Source organism: Macrobrachium nipponense, chromosome 33 (assembly GCF_015104395.2).
Source record: "Macrobrachium nipponense isolate FS-2020 chromosome 33, ASM1510439v2, whole genome shotgun sequence".
NCBI lineage: Eukaryota > Metazoa > Arthropoda > Malacostraca > Decapoda > Palaemonidae > Macrobrachium > Macrobrachium nipponense.
Genome location: NC_087219.1, coordinates 32,788,443 through 32,806,858, shown reverse-complemented (window position 1 = coordinate 32,806,858; position 18,416 = coordinate 32,788,443). Strand labels below are relative to the sequence as shown.

General features: G+C 45.4%; 1 protein-coding gene across 1 annotated transcript in view; it reads left to right on the top strand.

Annotated features, from left to right (window-relative positions):
• The window catches only part of LOC135202828 (E3 ubiquitin-protein ligase HERC2-like), a 194,108-nt gene that overhangs the window by 168,792 nt on the left and 6,900 nt on the right, over window positions 1-18,416 (top strand). Inside the window, 2 exon segments of the mRNA XM_064232287.1 lie at window positions 2,895-3,049; window positions 4,167-4,256. Coding sequence (XP_064088357.1) covers window positions 2,895-3,049; window positions 4,167-4,256 — 245 coding nt within the window.

The following is an 18,416-nucleotide window of genomic DNA, read 5'->3' as shown; positions in this document are numbered from 1 at the left end:
CTTTGAATGTCCTCGAGACAAACCCCGAGGCTATAATTATAAGATTATAAGGGGTTTTCATTCCCAGGTACTTTAATCTCGTCTATCGCTCTCCAACTCTCTCTCTCTCTCTCTCTCTCTCTCTCTCTCTCTCTCTCTCTCTCCTCTCTCATCTCTCTCTCTCTCGTCTCTCTCTCTCTCTCTCCTATCTCTCCTAAATCCTCAGCTGTCCAAGCGAGAGCTTTTTGTTTTTTTTATGGGACACATAGGCCCGCATTTCGCATTTTCCATACCTAATTATTTTGTATACGATTGCCCTTTCTCGGCTGTGAAGTTGATGTCTATCCATGCTATGAGATGACCAGGAATAACTTGTAGTCGGTGTCAAAGTCACTCCACACTTTCAGTCAGGCCAAAACTTTGCCATATCGCATTCAAGCAATATTCAGTCATTGTTTCTTATCTATTATTTTGTCAGAGAGAGAGAGAGAGAGAGAGAGAGAATCTGTTTGTATACGATTGTTTATTTTCTCACTCGTCAAACTTACTCTGTTGTGCATTATTTCATATTTCCTTGCTCACCAATTTATTCTATACCTACGATATTAAGAAATCAAGATATGTGTAGAAGGGAGAACTGCCTCCAGACTGTACAGTCAGTTTGGATTTAAAGGCACGTGGAACTGGTTGAAATATTCGCAACAGCACCAAAATGAGATGCCATGGTATAGAAAATCTGACTCCGTTTCTTGTTATTACATAAAAAAACTTTATCAATCGTGAACTTACGTAATTTATCTAGAATTCAGCGTAACAGAAAAGATAATATTTGATATCTGTAATGGGTAGAAATGGTTTTATCTCTGTTGTTGTTACAAATTTGGCAGATATGCGATCAAACACGTGGGAGGACCAAAACAGTTGTTGTTAGTCGCCGGGGATATAAAGGTTGTGACCAGCAGACAGAAAGATTAACATTTTTCCAGAGTTAGAAAAGCTGAATTTTGTTTTGAAGCTATGTCAACCGCGTTAGTAATTAGGTATCATCTCCTAAAGAAATTGTTTATCTTTTCTTTTTGCGGAAGAATCTTCAAACCATTTTGCATTCAAAGTAATGAGAAGGAATCATTCTATTCTTCATGTAATCAGTAAAATACTTACACTAATAAAAACTAAAACTACGTATTGTATGCAAAACACACATCATCGTTAGCTTCGCGTGTGTAAACGTTCATTCTAATGAAATTCACAGAGTAGTATAACTAACACCTGATTGGTTTGGTTGGTAGCCATGGAGATCTGTTCTCCAATGAATGCCCCCTGCTTCTGTTCTATTTATAGACTATGCCGTGGATGGCACTAGTTTTGAACGTACCATGTTCGTGATTTTCTGACTGCTGATGGCAAAAAGTACTCAATAATTTTCTTTATATAATTATTTCTTCGTGAAAACAATAATATGATAAGATCATTTTAACTTTAATGTATAGTGCTATGAAAAATACCAGTGTGTCGTAGCGATGCGTCATCAATATAGTGGTATGAAAATACCACATGGTGTTGTAGCGATACGTAATCACGAAGTACAAATCCTTTCCCGGACCATCCTCAAAATTTTAACGACTCTTCAACTTCAAGATCGATATGGTGAAATATATTATATAGTCATACTTATTGTTAAAATTCACAAGTTGAACTGCAAAACATTATTATATTTTGATTGTCATGTACATATATTTTTTGCGTTTTTACGGAATGTTTTGTTTGAAAATAATAGCTTATTAGTGAACATATGATAAGTAATCGTCCCACTATTTTTTTTATAGGTGATCTTAGTTATCTCACATTCATTTAACAGTTATATATTAATATTTATTTAAATAAACTGTAATTAATAAATAACAATAATGAAAAACATAAGGGAAAAAATGTTTTTGCTGCAGTATGATGTTTGTTTGATTATGCATCTGACCTCACATTTCCGAAATCTGAAAAATAACAAAAACCGAAACATCGGAATGTGTGTACGTACTGCACATTTTTTTAAACACGCACACAATGTCTACACATTTACTGATACCCGTTGGTGAAAGACTCAAACTACAGTATTTATTCCTGAGAGAGAGAGAGAGAGAGAGAGAGAGAGAGAGAGAGAGAGAGAGAGAGAGTAATGATTTACGACTCAGAGAGAGGAGAGAGAGAAGAGAGAAGAGAGAGAGAGAGAGAGAGAGAGAGAGGGATATGATTTACGACTCAAAGGCGTGTTATTTTTACAATTATTTTATTATCTTGGGATTCTTTTTTAATCTTGAGATTTTCTATTAAATTCTCGAGATTAGTAAGAAAATTACCGTAACTTGAGTAGCAGCAGCACACATATGAATGACTCGGCCATTAGCATGCCAAACCACCAACCTTATGAACTGACGCTCTCGGAAAAGGAACTCGCATGATACATGAGATACATGACAAAACCACTGTTTATTGGTGAAAATTTGGGGGTCGCATGATTTGCGAGATCGCACGTTACTCGAGTATATACGGTATACACATTTGTGCAATTATCATATAGCCTAGGCTAGTCTAGGTTTGTATATAAATCCACTGTTGGTTTACACAATGTTAAAGTTGCATTACAGTGTTTCTCATACTGTAACCTTGTTGTTATGCTGCACTACTGTATTTGGTGTATATCTTGGGAACACATGGAAATCATGGAATGTTATGCAATATTTTCATAAATTAGTTATTTGTTATTATAAAAGTGTTTGTTGTTAGCAATTTCTGTTCAATTGAAATGTTAGGAGACAGGGCAGTGTGTATTTGATGAATCAGATCAGTAATTAGTTAAAGTGATTTCTCTTTTCAAAATCTTAGTGACTGCAGTATTGTATTGGTTGTTTTCCTTTCTGTAGGGGTCGAAGCAACTGCGCCTTTAGTTCAGTGGTTCTGGGAAGTCATGGAAGAATTTAGTACAGCTGAAAGATCGCTTTTCTTGAGGTTTGTATGGGGCAGAACTAGACTTCCCCGCACCATTGCAGATTTCCGCGGAAGAGATTTTGTATTCCAGGTAAGTACTGTACTTACTCAATTTCATACTTGAACCATTTGTAAGTTGACCTTGAAATTAAATCCAAAACATTTGCGTATTAACATTCTTAAACATTAGTTTATGTCCTGTAATTTAATGTTTGTTTAATGAGTATGAGGTCATTGAGTTGTAAAACAGAAATAATGATAATTTTTCCCATGAAAATAACAGCCTAAAGTACTTCCTGAGTTCTTATTTCCTAAACTATTAGTTTCCATTTGTATTGTTTGCCTTGATGCAAATGTTGTACTGTCAATGCTCATTGCTTAGGTATATGCTGGCAGGGATAAAAGAAAATATGAAGGTAATTTAAGAAGAAAGAGAGACTGAAAGCTTTGTATGGAAAAATACATGAAGTTATTTTTGTTTATTTATCTCAGATACTTGGTCATTTATCCCCATTTCAATGTGGAGGGTGTTACCAACTTATAGTGTTTCTTGCTTGATACTATAGAATGTACTAAGCTTCTCTTCAGACCTACTGCATTGTGTTCTGCTTTTTCTTTTTATCTGTTCCACTTGCTGTCCTCTTACCTACCTGTCGCACTCCTTTAGCTTTATATTGAAGGAATTTCAGTCAAATTTCATAAAAAGCTAAACTATATGATGCATAGGTATTAACAAAGGTAGCTCATTTCAGTCAAACTTTTGAACAGATTAAGAGTTCTCGTTGATCCTGAATATGAAGACTTCACACATTTTGATGAAATACTCTAAAAATAGTTGAGATAAAGTAGTGCTTTATCATAGTAACAAATTATATCTCTGCACCAATAGGTAAGGAGATATAAGCTATCTGTGACAGTTTATCATGAAAGTTTACATAACGCTAGTTATGTAAAACAGCTGAATTATGTAAATTGTGATCCACGAGCAGACATAGAGTTTATGGATAAAGAAATAAGCAAAATAACTATACCATTTGTAAAAATAACATGGAGTGAAATATGGTACTAAGGAAGTACTACTTTTTCTTCTTTAAAGATTGGAATAGATTACATTACTCAAATGCACATGTGATATATGAATTGTCATTCAGTTCAGTTTTGTAAGTAATAATTTATGAGTGAAATTTATGCCATTGCTCTTTCTTCAGGTACTGGACAAGTATACACCACCAGATCACTTCCTTCCAGAGTCCTACACTTGCTTTTTCCTTCTCAAGATGCCTCGATATTCATGCAAGGTTTGTTTCACTTAAGACTATGTATTTTCCCTTGAAGGTGGTTTCTTAAATTTTAAAGTTTACAAAATGAGATATTAATTTTAGGAAACTTGATGCTTTATGGAAATAAAATAAAAGTATGCTATTTGGGCATATTTTCTCTCGTGCAATGTCTATTGAAGTCAGTGGCATTGTTTATAAAGACTAACTTTTATGGAGATTCAAGCTTCTCAGTAATAAGGAAAAATGATTCACGTTTCTTTCTCTGTATTCAAGTAAATGTTTATTCAAGTAAATGTTAAGAAACATAAATAATTTTTCCCAATCCCTGAAAAGCTTGCCTGAAGAGAAAAAGAATTATAGACTGATTGAAAGTCTCAATATAAAGATGGTGTCTGCAAATGATGCCAGTGACTTCAATAGAAATAACATTAAAGTATTAACTTCCTTGTTGGAATGTGTAGATATGTATATCTTTTCCCTTTAATTTTTGTTATATATAAGACTAAGGATGGAATAATTTCTAATTGGTACTTTTGTTCTGTCACTATTAGTAATTGTTCCTACAGGGATACAAACACCATGCCTTTCATATATGGAGTGTCTTTGTCGTCATACGCTGGACTGACTGGGTACTGAATAAACAAAGGTGGTGCCCAGGTGGAGATGGGGGAAGATGAAATGCCCATTCTCCTTCAGGCAAAGTTACACATTGTCCTTCAGTCACGATGTGGTTCTTGCAGTCATTGTGCTGGCTGTTTCCTTTAGGTGAATCTTGTAGCTTTTTTCAACAGCTGTGCTGTTCTCTTACATTGAATATCAACTTGTTCCGACACGTAATACAAACCCTCGGTCCTTTACATAAGGAATTACTATTCAGTGCCAGTGCCAGCGCCAGCTGGACCGGTCGTAAAATTTCTAACAAGTTAGTTCGGTAGTAACTGCTTGTCCGATGGTCGGGAGTCCCGCCTGACTGGAGGTAAACATATCACTTTGCTTTCGGTCGCTATCAGATGTAGACGTGTGTTTGCCTTTGCCCGCCATCGTCGTGAGATTTTTGTTGTATCTACAACTGAGCAATTATTTGTTCCTACACGATATACAAACCCTCGGTCCTTTACATAAGGAATTACTTTCGGCGTAGCTGGAATTACGGCTTTTAAATTCTTGAAAAAGGTGGTTAGGCAGTAACTACCGTGTGGCAGGCAGGTAGGCTAGCCTGACCGGATTTAAACACTCCACTTTGCTTTTGGCTGTCTTCCGAGGAAGACGTGTGTGTGTGAGCTCTGACTGACTGGTCGTTGATCTTTTTTCCCGGTGGGATCTTCCTGGTTTATTTTTGTTTTTAAATAAATATGTATAATAGTGTTTGATATTAATATTAAACTCAATTAATATACAAACCCACTTTTTGTGATAGCCTTTATAGCCGCCTCTATACTCGTGTTAAGAGTTTGTGGCAAAGGTATGCCAACATATTATTTACATTCTTTCGCCCTTTAACATGAGGACGAGATATGTATTCAACGTGAGGATGAGACATGTATTTAACGTGAGTGATATTGATCCTGTAACGAGACATGTATTCATCCGAAAATTACACATACGCTTGGGAATTACAGAGGGGAACTTGAAGGTTTGTCCTTGTTTTGTTTTTATGGTAATTTCTCCTCTCCTTCATCCTTTCACTTACTATCGGACAAAGGTAGAAGAAGGGGCGTGTGGTGTTGATGTTTGGGGGATCTCCTCTCACTCGGAGGGCAGTGCCCTTGGATGCGAGAGGAGTATCCTTATTGCTTTAATAATTTTTTCCTTATTTTACAGACTAACAGTGGTGATTGTGTTTACAGCAGTATTGGTTGGATAGCTCTTCGTATTGGTTATCCTAACCTTGGAATTGTACTTGTGACTTGTAGCTTGTGATACTGATCCTCGAGTTTGTGTACTTACCCCCTGCTGATAATCATATTCATTTACCACTACTACCCTGGAGTTACGTCACTGGACGAAGCTTTCGTGCTGCCCTGTGACGTTTATCTGTTCCTGATGGTAGAGGTCTGGCAGAATTTGGAGGAATGGAAGAGGAAGAGAGCTCGTCAAGTGTCGTCATCCTCCTCTTCGAGATCATCATATTTTCATGTCTCCACCCCTTTAACTTTTAAGGCTTTGCCATAGAAGAGAAGGTGGTCTCTCTCTCTCTCTCTCTATCTCTCTCTCTCTCTCTCTCTCTCTCTCTCAAAGAGGTCTCGTCATGGGACTTCTAAGGGTCTGTCTCGCTCCGGTGAGACAGGTGGTCTTCCGCTGGTCCTCCCGTTTCTCCGGGAATGGGGCCTGTCTTTCCTTCCTCAGGGAAGAAGAAGACTGGGACCATGGAGGTACCAGCCACCGCTGGTACCTCCTCTCCTGGCTCCAGAGGTTCCACCTCCGGACTGGGAACCTTCTCGACCGAGTGTACGGTCACCTACGGGTGACTGTGTAGCCAAGGTTCAGACTGCTGAGTATGCTCACTGTGTCAGGACCCAGGCACGGAGTGGAAGGATGGTAAGAGTTGCTCAGGTGACTCTTGCAGCGATTGTCCGTTACCCAGGGTTGACGTGATGTTCCCGCGGGACCGTGCACGCAGAGACCAGTGGAGGCTGCCCATCCAGCCCTCTTTCAATTATTCTATTTTTCAGAGAGATTTCGGCCTAGACGAGGACTTGGAAGAGTCGGAGGACGGTATCGACTGTCTCCTGTCAGGTGCACACTCAGCCCCACCCAGAGGACGGTCACGTTCACGCGACTGACTAGTCTCAGTGGTAGCAGACGCTTCGCCTGCCAGGTAAGAGTTCGTAACCCTCCTCGGGGAAGCGTTCTCTCCACTGCTGCTCCCACAGTTCTCTCCGGACAGGTGCAGTTGGGCTGTGTTGCTACTGCAACTGCCCCAACTCCGTCCTGGATGGAGGACCTGTCGGTTGTCCTGAGGAAGCTGGCGAAGAGGAAGTCCAGGAAGAAGAGGAAGGTGTCGTCGTTGTCTTCTGCCGTCTCTTCCCCTTCGACTTCCAAGGCCCCATCCAGGCCAAGAAGAAGAAGGTGGCCTCTTCCCCCCCTCCCCAAAGAGACCTCTAAAGGTCTGTCTCGCTCCGGTGAGACAGGTGGGTCTTCTGCTGGTCCTCCCATTCCTCTGGGAACGGGGCCCGTCTCCTTCCCAAGGGAAGAAGAAGACTGGGACCGTAGGGGTACCGGCTACTGCTGGTACTTCTGCTTCCAGCTCCAGAGGTTTTACCTCCGAACCAGGAACCGTCTCGGCCGCTCACTTCGAGCGTCACCGAGTGTACGGTCACCTACGGGTGACAGTCCAGCCAAGGTCCAGACTGCTGAGTGTGCTCACCGTGTCAGGAAGGATGGTAAGAGTCACTCAGGTGACTCTCGCCAGACCGGAAATTGCTTGCGCAGCGATCGTCCGGTACCCAGGGTTGACGTGACGTTCCCACCAGACCGTTTGCCTGGGACTGGTCACCTTGGCTGGACCTGATACTGTGGCAAGTTGAGAAGATGGTGCTCGCTCTCACCGCGCAGTGGATGCTACCAGTCACCCGACTGTCGCTTCCACCGGGACCGGACGGCTTGCATGACTGGTAGCAGCTCCCCTGACGCACGAGACCGACACTACCATCCTCGGTCCAGTGCTTCTCCGCAAGGAGACTGCTGGTCCAGACCAGCAGCTTGATCGCCACCGTGGGTTGGTGATCGCCTGCAGTCCTCACAGCCTACAGGTTCTGCGGGTAGGCAGGGTAGGAGCACTCGTAGCAGCTCCCCTGACGCACAAGACCGACGCTCCGTCCTTTGTCCAGCGCTTCTCCGCAAGGAGACCGCTGGTCCAGACCTGCAGCTTGATCACCACCGTGGGTTAGCGATTGCCTGTAGTCCTCCCAGCCTCGGGCTACACCGGGAAGAACGAGGCGAACAGGAGTGACTGTGATGATGCACTTCTTATGGTCCAGCTACGAGCCTGGTTCAGTCTTGGGACCAAACAGATCTTATGCTCAAGTGGTTGGAGGAGATCGTGGGGGCTGGTGAGGATAATGACGCTTTAATAGACTCACAGAGTGACCATCACCACTGTTCGCATGACGGTCCCGCTTGAGAGTTTTCAGCCTCGACGAGGACTGGGACGCGTCGGCTCTCTCCTGTCAAGTGCACGCTTGGCCCCACCCAGACGATGGTCACGGTGGCGGCAGACATTTTGCCTACAGTACGAGTTTTGTAACCCTCCTTGGGAAAACGTTTTCTCCAGATGGTAACGTTTTCTTAGACTCGGAGCGGCCATCACCGGCTGCCCATAACTTGCTTCTCCAACTGCTAGCTCAGCTGGCAAGGCGAGTGAGAGCATCCAATCTTCCTTCCCCATTCCCTTTCTTCCTATGGCTGCGATGGAAAAGGGGGGGGATCCTGCAGAGCGTTCTCTGTAGGATTCCGCGCCGGGGACTGCATTCCTGGGGGGACCTTCGGGTCCTACCAGACGCAAGTCCCCGTGGTTGAGGAAGGATCTTGCCCATTCCTCCTCGATTTCTACGGGAATCGGGAGGACCACCACCCAATGATCGTCAGACGAAATTTGGGGGGGGGGTTTCACTGAGCGCTTAAAATTCTTCAGAGTTTATAGCACTCCGAGTGTTTTTGTCTTCTACGATCTGCAAACACTTGGGCAGGACGAGAATTCCTGATAATTGTTACTACGATAATTGAAAATCTCGCCGAATGCTCAAATTCCTGGAATTTCTGGCATTCGAACGAAGTACTGCTGCTGAAGGAAGAATATCTCGGGAGGGGCTCACCCTGGATGGACCTGACGTTCCGTCGCCTTAGTAGGTGGTCAACCCCGGGATAGAGAAGAACGGGCAATAACAGTCAATTCTCCTCTCTTTTTTTTTTGCCCCTTTACTTCTTGGTTATACCAGAATGAAACAAGGAAATAAGAGGAATTCTGTTGAGTTTACTCCTCGGAATTCAAACCAGAGAGACTGTTTTTGGTTCAATCCTAGGATTTTACCGAACATAAGTCAATCCGTTCAGGATGGATAGCACCAAGAGTTTGAATGCCTCTCCAGTGCTACTGTTTTGGGAACATCCAGTTCGGCTTGAACTAGTTGTCTTCGGTATCCTGTTATCAGCGTAGAAATAATTATAGGCCTACTAGGCGAAAACTTTTTAATCACGTGCCTTGGGGGATGCTGGGAGCTCATGGATCAAGGCGTTGTTTTGTTTACATTCGTTACCCAGGCGCGCAAGCGCAAATTTCTTTCTTATCGCACTAAAAAGTATCAGCGGCACATCTCAGAAATTATTTCGTCACTTTGACATAATTTTTGCACCATTTTAAATTAGCCGTTACATGGAGTATTATATATGAAAATGTGCAGAATTTTATGTGAAATACAACTAAAAACAACTCATGGTTGTAGCTTTTATCAGTTTTAAAATATTTTCATATAAATAACGATAAATGCCAAAATTTCAACCTTCGGTTAACTTTGACTCTACCGAAATGGTCGAAAAACGCAATTGTAAGCTAAAACTTATATTCTAGTAATATTCAATCATTTACCTTCATTTTGCAACAAATTGGAAGTTTTTAGCACAATATTTAGATTTATGGTGAATTTATGAAAAAAACTTTTTCCTTACGTCCGCGCGGTAACTCTTCTGAAAAAATAAATTTTTTCGCCTGATTGTCGTTATGTTTGCACCATTTTAAATTAGCCATTACATAATAGCCATTACATAAAGTTTTATATATGGAAATGTGTGCAATTTCATGTAGAATACAACTTAAAACAACCCATGGTTGTAGCTTTTATCAGTTTTGAAATATTTTTCATATAAATTACGATAAGTGCCAAAATATCAACCTTCGGTCAACTTTGACTCGACCGAAATGGTCAAAAAAACGCAATTGAAAGCTAAAACTCTTATATTCTAGTAATGTTCAATCATTTACCTTTATTTTACAACAAATTGGAAGTCTCTAGCACAATATTTCGATTTATGGTGAATTTATGAAAAAAAAAAAAATTTCCTTACGTCCGCGCGGTAACTCTTCCGAAAAAAAAATCAGAAATTTTTTCGTCTGATTGTCGTAATGTTTGCACCATTTTAAATTAGCCGTTACATAAAGTTTTATATATGAAAATGTGCGCAATTTCATCTAGAATACAACAAAAAACAACCCATGGTTGTAGCTTTTATCAGTTTTGAAATATTTAGCTTTTATCAGTTTTGAAATATTTTCATATAAATAACGATAAGTGCCAAAATTTCAACCTTCGGTCAACTTTGACTCGACCGAAATGGTCAAAAAACGCAATTGTAAGCTAAAACTATTACATTCTAGTAATATTCAATCATTTACCTTTATTTTTCAGCAATTTGGAAGTCTCTAACACAATATTTCGATTTATGGTGAATTTATGAAATAAACTTTTTCCTTACGACCGCGCGGTAAGTCTTCCGAAAAAATCATAATTTTTTCCGTCCGATTGTCGTAATGTTTGCACCGTTTTAAATTAGCCATTACATAAAGTTTTATATATGAAAATGTGTGCAATTTCATGTAGAATACAACAAAAAAAACCTATGGTTGTAGCTTTTATCAGTTTTGAAATATTTTCATATAAATAACGATAAATAGAAAAAATTCGTCCTTCGGTCAACTTTAACCCTACCGAAATGCTCGAAAACTGTAATTGTAAGCTACAACACTTACAGTCTAATAATATTCAATTAATTACCTCCATTTTGCAACAAACAGGAAGTCTCTAGCACAATATTTTTATTTATGGTGAATTTTTGAAAACTGCTTTTTTTTTTACGTCTGCACGTTACGAATTCATGCATCATTTTGTGATAATATTTTCTCTGTGTTGCCTTGATCGTTTTACAATGTGTTATATACCAAAATGATCGCAATTTAGTGTACAATACAATGAAAAAAAATTAACTTGTTAGCTTTAACCGTTTTGCTCACATCGCGATTTGTATACAATTATATATGAAATTTTTTTTTGTGCTGTCATATATCCTAATATTTATATATAATAATTATTTTTTTTTTTCATTTCTGATGGTTGCATACTAAACTTCAGGCAATGACAAAAAAAGGAGCCAAAAATGAACTCTTAATCTTGAAAACTAAGCGTGCTGTGATTTTTTGAAAGAAACATTTTTTCCGCTTCGGCGCTCACTCACGAACGCCGCCGCATACGGGAGACGATTTTTAAAATACCGCTTCAGCGTTTAAGGGGTAATGTCTCCGACTCTAAATATTCTTCACTGCCCATTTTCGGATGAGTTACGATTCCTCACTCACTTCAAAAAGTCCCAGAAGTCTGTCTCTTGATCATGCAGCTCCTATACTCTGATCAAGTTGTCAAGAGGCAGGGCACTCCTCCTTGCTCTTACGACCAGGAGGAGAAAAAATCTGCCCTGGTGTGGAGGGCCATAAGTGTGGGGACCTTTAGATCCACTGACTCTGTGGATCCTCATTTATTGTGCACACTGTGCCGCAGGCGTGAGTGCTCTCGGGCCTTGCCATGTGATTTTTGTGTTTCCTGGTCAGAGGAGCAGTAGGAGCTGTATGAGAAGAGGAGGAAGCCATGTAAAGTCGCCAAGGTGTCGTCGGAAAGCTCTCCCTCAACACCTCTGGTGACTGACACGTCGTCTTCCTTCCTCCCCTAGCCAGCTCCCGCGTATGGCTCTCTCCCCTTCGGGGGACGTGTCCTGTTCTGCATATTCGTTCGATCTGTTGAGCGCAGAGGAAGGAGCGCGACACACCAACCTGGAACTGTACTTGGGGTCTTCGATCCGTTCAGCGTGGGATCTTTCTCCCCCTGAGCGAACAGGAACCCCCCCCCCCCCCCATTAACCCGACTGTTGCTTCCCCAGGTGCGTCTGCCGCCGCAGATGGAGACCTCCAGCAGGTTTGGCGTTTCTTGAGTCATCCGGGTACTCCCAGTATCCAGGGGCTGTTGCAACATATGGCTGTGGCACCAGTGACCCATGGGGCGGTGACGATGACCACCACCACCCTATCAACACCAGGGTATGCTGCGCTGCCGCACCTGGTGCGCCGCCTGGTTTTGCTGTCCTCGCCCTGTCCCCTGACTTTGAGTGCACAAGGGGTCTGGCGAGGTTCTTCCTCCTGAAGGAAGAGTGTCTCAAGAGGTGATCAGCCTGGATGGATCTGACGGTCCATCGCCTTGGGACACGATCACCCCCGAGATACTGAGGTCCTTTGCAGAGGTCATCGCGCTGATTCGTCAGCACAACGACCTCAGGGAAGGATCGGTAGTGTCTCCCTCCGAACCTCCATCGAGGTTGGAGTCGTTCTAGGGACCCAAAAAGGAACCCAGAGTGACGGTGGGTTTACCCCGGTCCACCTTGGCCACGTCGACCAGACGGCCAACCTGTGGGCCAACCTGGTCCTGAGACGTCGGGACTCTGTCCTGGCTCGGGTGACCAGAGCAGCCGGTGGAGGTGTGACTGGGTCTATGGAATGAACCGTTGCTGGGTTCCTCCTCTCTCTTCCTCAGAGAGATGGACGCTGTGGTGGAAAAGCGTCGCAATGATGACAGTGACCGCCTAGTACACCAGGCAGTCTCGAAGGCTTCTGGGCAGCCTCGAGCAACTGCGGCCAAGCCTCGGAGCTTGGCTAGCTCTTCCTCTGCTTCCAAGACACTAGCACCGTCGAGGTCGCGAGGAAAGACCCAGCCTTAGTCTTCTGCTTCGAGGAGTAAGCGTCAGCCCTCCTCCCAAGCCTGCTACTCCTGTGGGAGACCTGCCAAGCGGAAGCCGAAGAGAGGGAAACGGTAGGGACGGTGTTCCCCCTCACCTTCTGCCGGAAGTGGGGGGTTGCCTGGCGAGCCATTGAGCAACTTGGCAGCGCTACAGAGCCGAGACCTGGGTAGTGGATGTTCTTCGGGAGGGATACCTACTACCCTTCGAGTCATGGCCACCCCTCACTTCGCGCCCAGTCCATCTTCAGACGTACATTCCTGGTTCTGCCAGGGATGTAGCACTTCAAGAAGTAAAGAGCATGCTGAGCAAACGAGCTGTGGAGGTGGTGCGAGACCAGTCGCTGGGTTATTACAGCTGACTCTTCCTTATGGAGAAGTCTTTTGGGGGGGGCTGGAGACCGGTGATAGATCTCTCTCCTTTGAAATGATTCATTCGCCAGACTTGGTTCACGATGGAAACAGCAAGCTCAGTGCTCAATTCTATCAGGTAGAACGACTTCATGGTTTCGGTGGACCTGAAAGATGCGTATTAACAAATACCCATCCGTCAGTCCTCCAGTAAGTACCTCCACTTTATCCTCGACGGGACGGTGTACCAGTTCAGGGCACTTTGTTTTGGTCTCTCAACCGGCCCACAGGTGTTCACATGAGTGTTCACTCTGGTGTCGGCTTTGGCCCAATCAGTTGGGATACGTCTGATGAGGTATCTCGATGATTGGCTGGTCCTGGCGAGCTCCCACTAGCAGTCAGATCTCGAGCCCAAGCAGAGGATAAAGTACCTGGGCATGCTGATCGACACGGTAGCAGCACGAATCTTCTCTGCAGACTCGCGGATCAGCAGGTTCAGGGAGGCAGCCAGACGGTTCCTGTCTCGACAGGAGCAGTCAGCTCAGCAGTGGCAAGTCGTGATCGGTCACCTGTCGACACTGGAGAAGTTAGTCCCTCACGGGCGTCTTCACCTGCGGTCTCTTCAGTGGAGACTAAAGGAGTGCTGGTCACAGGCACGGGATCCACAGTTCTTTCTGGTTCCCCTCACAGAGGAAGTAAGGGAGGACCTGGCCTGGTGGCTAGACGACAGGAACCTCTTAATAGGAGTGCCCCTGCGCACTCCCCCTCCAGAGATGCTGCCGTTCTCAGACGCATCGACCGTGGGTTGGGGCACACACCTGGAAGAGTTGCTGGTTGCAGAAGTTTGTAACCATCATGACAGGCACTTCACATCAACTTCCTGGAACTCAAGGCTGCGTTCCTTGCACTCCAAGAGTTCCAGGAACGACTGATGAGACACTCAGTGGTGTTGATGAGCGACAACACCATGGTAGTGGCATACGTCAACAAACAGGGGGCCTAGTGTCCCTCCCGTTGCACCAGTTGACGATGCAGGTGCACGAGTGGGCCGTAGCTCACTCGGTAGAGCTGTCAGCCAGATACATTCCTGGCAAGAGGAACGTAGTGGCAGACAAGCTCAGCTGCCAGAATCAGGTGATTGGGACCAAATGGTCTCTACACCCAGACGTGGCGTAAAGGCTCTTCGACCTGTGGGGGCGTCCAGTCGTGTATCTGTTCGCCACGCGGCACAACAGAAAACTCCAGGTTTTCTTCTCAGTTGTGCTGGACCCATGGCCAGCTGCAGAGGGCGCGTTCCAGTGCCCATGGGACAACCTCGCAGTGTACGCCTTTCCCCCGTTCTGCCTGATTCGCAAGGTGATCAGCAGTGTGTTGATCACCAGCAATCTTCGGATGATTCTCGTGGCGGGCCATTTGGTATCCGGAACAGCTGGCTCTTCTCTCTGAGGCACCACGAGAGATTCCCCCTTGGCACAACCTACTGTGCCAACCGCACGTGGAACAGTACCACCAAGCAGTTCAATGGCTGGTTACCTCAGACAGTCCTCTGCAGCATTATACCAGGGAAAGTGGTCCGTCTTCTGTGGTTGGTGTCGTGGACAGGGTCTCTCTCCGCTCAGAGCCACTCTTCAGCAGGTGGCGGATTTCCTCGTTTTTATCTGACGAGAGAATCTCCTCTCCGTCTCCGCTGTTAAAGGCTACAGAGCCGCCCTGGCCCTAGTCCTTAAACTGCAAGGAGTCGACATTTCCACCTCCATGGAAACATCACTCCTAATGAGGAGCTTCGAGAGGTCTTGCCCACCCATGGGATGTGACTCTCGTCCCTAGGAGCTTGATTCGCAGACCCTACGAGCCGCTCCGTGAGTCGTCAGACAGGGATCTGACCCTCAAGGCCGTCTTTCTGCTGGCCCTGGCATTGGCGAAGAGAGTTGGAGAACTCCACGGTCTTTCCTTCTATGTTAAGCACTCGAGGGGATCAGTTGCGCTCAATTTCGTCCCGGACTTCATAGTGAAGACTCAAAACTCTTTGGTCCCTGACGCCAGGTTTGAGTCCTTCATGATCCCCTCCCTGGAAGACTTCACCAACAATGATGCGGATGGGATGCTGCTTTGTCCTGTGAGGGTGCTACAGTGCTATCTGAAGAAAACTTGGCACCTCAGGCCTGAGTGTCGACGCCTCTTCATTAGCACCGGGGTTACCAAGAAAGGAGTGTCCAAGAACACTTGTTTCTTTCTGGCTTCGTGAGATAATCCAAAAGGCGTACGACTCAAGACAGGAGAGCCCAAGAACTTGTCTGTGCCACAGGTACTGAAGGCAGGGGTTTGGGCCAACCAGACCACCTTCACCTCCTTCTACCTTTGGGATTGCCCACAGGTCCTTGGACACTTTTTCCTTGGGACCCGTGGTGGCCGCTCAACAAGTTGTTTAGCTTACCCAACTCCTTTACCAGACAAGGTAGCATCTCATCCTTGTGAGACTGCATGAATGGAGAGTGAATGAGAGTGACTGGCTTCTCTTCCTCTTTTTCTTCCCTCTCCCTGCGGGCAGAGGGTAGCAGTCGTCACTACGTTGGACAGGATGATGATGCAGGTAAGCTACATGACCGAGCTCCATTCTGTCCCTTTTATTAGGGATAGAAGCTTTTATCCGTCCCTTCCCTAACAAGGGGGGAAGCAGACACCAGCGAGAGACAAACCCAAGACTTTATATTTGGCTCTTGCGTACAACCTAGTTCTTGTTTGCTATTCATAAGAGGCACGCTTGCCTCCCTCTTATGAATTGGTCCAGAGGTCTGACCACTGATCTTGCAGTGCACACTCCGATCAATTGGACAGAGGCTAGGTTCTCCCCCTTTGCTCTTACGACCAGGGAGAGAACCCTGGTTGGGCGAATACCAGTCTGTTCACAATACTCAGATTCCACCCACCAATAAGTGAGTCTTCCTTGTGTAAAGGACCGAGGGTTTGTATTATGTGTCGGAACAAATCACAGATTTGAATTAAATATAACAATTTGTCGGAAATTGTATTTTTCCTAACTATACAAACCTGAGGTCCTTTAACAATGGGAAGGTACTTAGCGGCAGCTGAACCGGTCGTAAGCTCCGAACAAGGGGGTTCTGTAGTTAACTACTTGTCCGGCAGTTGGTGGTCAGCTCAACTGCGAGGAGAGGAGTCACTTTGCTTTAGACCCAGGAAAGTCAGTGGTCAGACTTCTGGACCAAATTTATAAGAGGGAGGCAAGCGTACCTCTTATAAATAGCAAAAGGCAAGAACTAGTTCCTACTTCCCAAAATGTTTCTTGTTGGCTACCACTCCCCCCCCTTGTTGGGGAGTGGCAGATAAACACTCCTATCCCTACTGAAAGGGATAGGATGGAGCTCATTTGTGTAGCTTACCTGCATCGGCCTCCTGTTCAGCGTAGTGACGACAGCGGCCCTCTGCCCACAGGTAGAGGAGAACGAAGGAGGAAGAGAAGCCAGTCACACTCTCTTTCACTCGTCCATTCATGCAGTCACACAAGGATGTGATGCTGTTCTGTCTGCTCAGGTGCTGGGTAGACTACACAACTTGTTGAGCAGCCACCATGGGTCCCAAGGAAAAAGTGTCCAAGGACCTGTGGGGAATGAAGTGAAGGTGGTCTGGTTGGCCCAAACCCCTGCCTTCAGAACCTGCGCCAGGGAGAAGTTCTTACGGAACGCAAGGGTTGGACCAATACCTCTGACTTCGTGGGCTCTCGGATGAAGGTTACGGGTGTCGTCACTACCATTGGTGTCGTACGCCCTCCTCATCACCTCACGCAGCCAGAAAGAAAGTGTTCTTGGAAACTTCTTTCTTGGTAACCCCGGTGCTAACTAAGAGGTGCTAACTAAGAGGCGTCAACACTCAAGCCTGAGGTTCCGAGTTCTCTTCAGATAGTGCCGTAGCGCCCTCACAGGACAAAGCAGCATCTCATCCGCATCATTATCGGTGAAATCCTTCAGGGAAGGGATTGTGAAAGACTCGAATTGGTCATCAGGGACCGAAGGATTCTGAGTCTTCGCTACGAAGTTCGGGACGAAATCAGGCGTCACAGATCCCTAACCTCTGGAATGCTTGACATCGAAGGAAAGACCATGAAATTCCCCTGCTCTCTTCACCGATGCCAGGGCCAGCAGGAAGAGGGTCTTGAGGGTCAGATCCCTGTCTGACGACTCTCGGAGTGGCTTGAAGGGTCTGCGAGTCAAACTCCCAAGGGGGCCTGAGTTCCCTGAGTGGGCAAGACCTCTCGAAGCTCTTCATCAGGAGGGAGATCTTGAAAGAAGAGGAGATATCCACACCTCGCAGTTTAAGGACTAGTGCCAGGGTGGCTCTGTATCCTTTAACTGCGGAGGAGCTTCTCTCGGTGAAGGAAGACGAGGAAATCCGCTACCTGCTGAAGAGTGGCTCTGAGAGGAGAGAGACCCCGTCCACGACACCAACCACAGAAGACGGACCACTTCCCCTGATAGACAACTGCAGAGGACTGTCTGAGGTATCCAGCCATCTCTGTTGCTGCGCTGCGAGAAAAGCCTCACCACTTCCCCTGGTAGGCAGCTGCAGAGGACTGTCTGAGGTATCCAGCCATCTCTGTTGCTGCGCTGGGAGAAAAGCCTCTCGTTCGAAAGAGATGGCCGATAACAGCCAGCCGTGAAGACACAGAGACTCAACAGACCGGTGGTACCGTTCTACGTGTGGTTGGCACAGGAGGTTGTGCCAGGGGGAAATCTCTCTCGGCACTTCGGCAAGCAGAGCCAACAGGTCCGGATGATCATCCGAAGGTTCGCGGTGATCAGCACCCTGCTGATCACTTTGCGAATCAGACAGAACAGGGGAAGCGTAAACGAAGAGGTTGTCCCACGGATGTTGAAGAGCGTCCTCTGCAGCTGCCCATGGGTCCGGCTCAACCGAGTAGAAAACCTGGAGTTTTTCTGTTGTGCCGGGTGGGGAACAGATCCACGCCTGGACGCCCTCACAGGTTGAAGAGCCTTTCCGCCACGTCTGGATGAAGGGACCATTCGGTTCCTACCACCTGATCCCA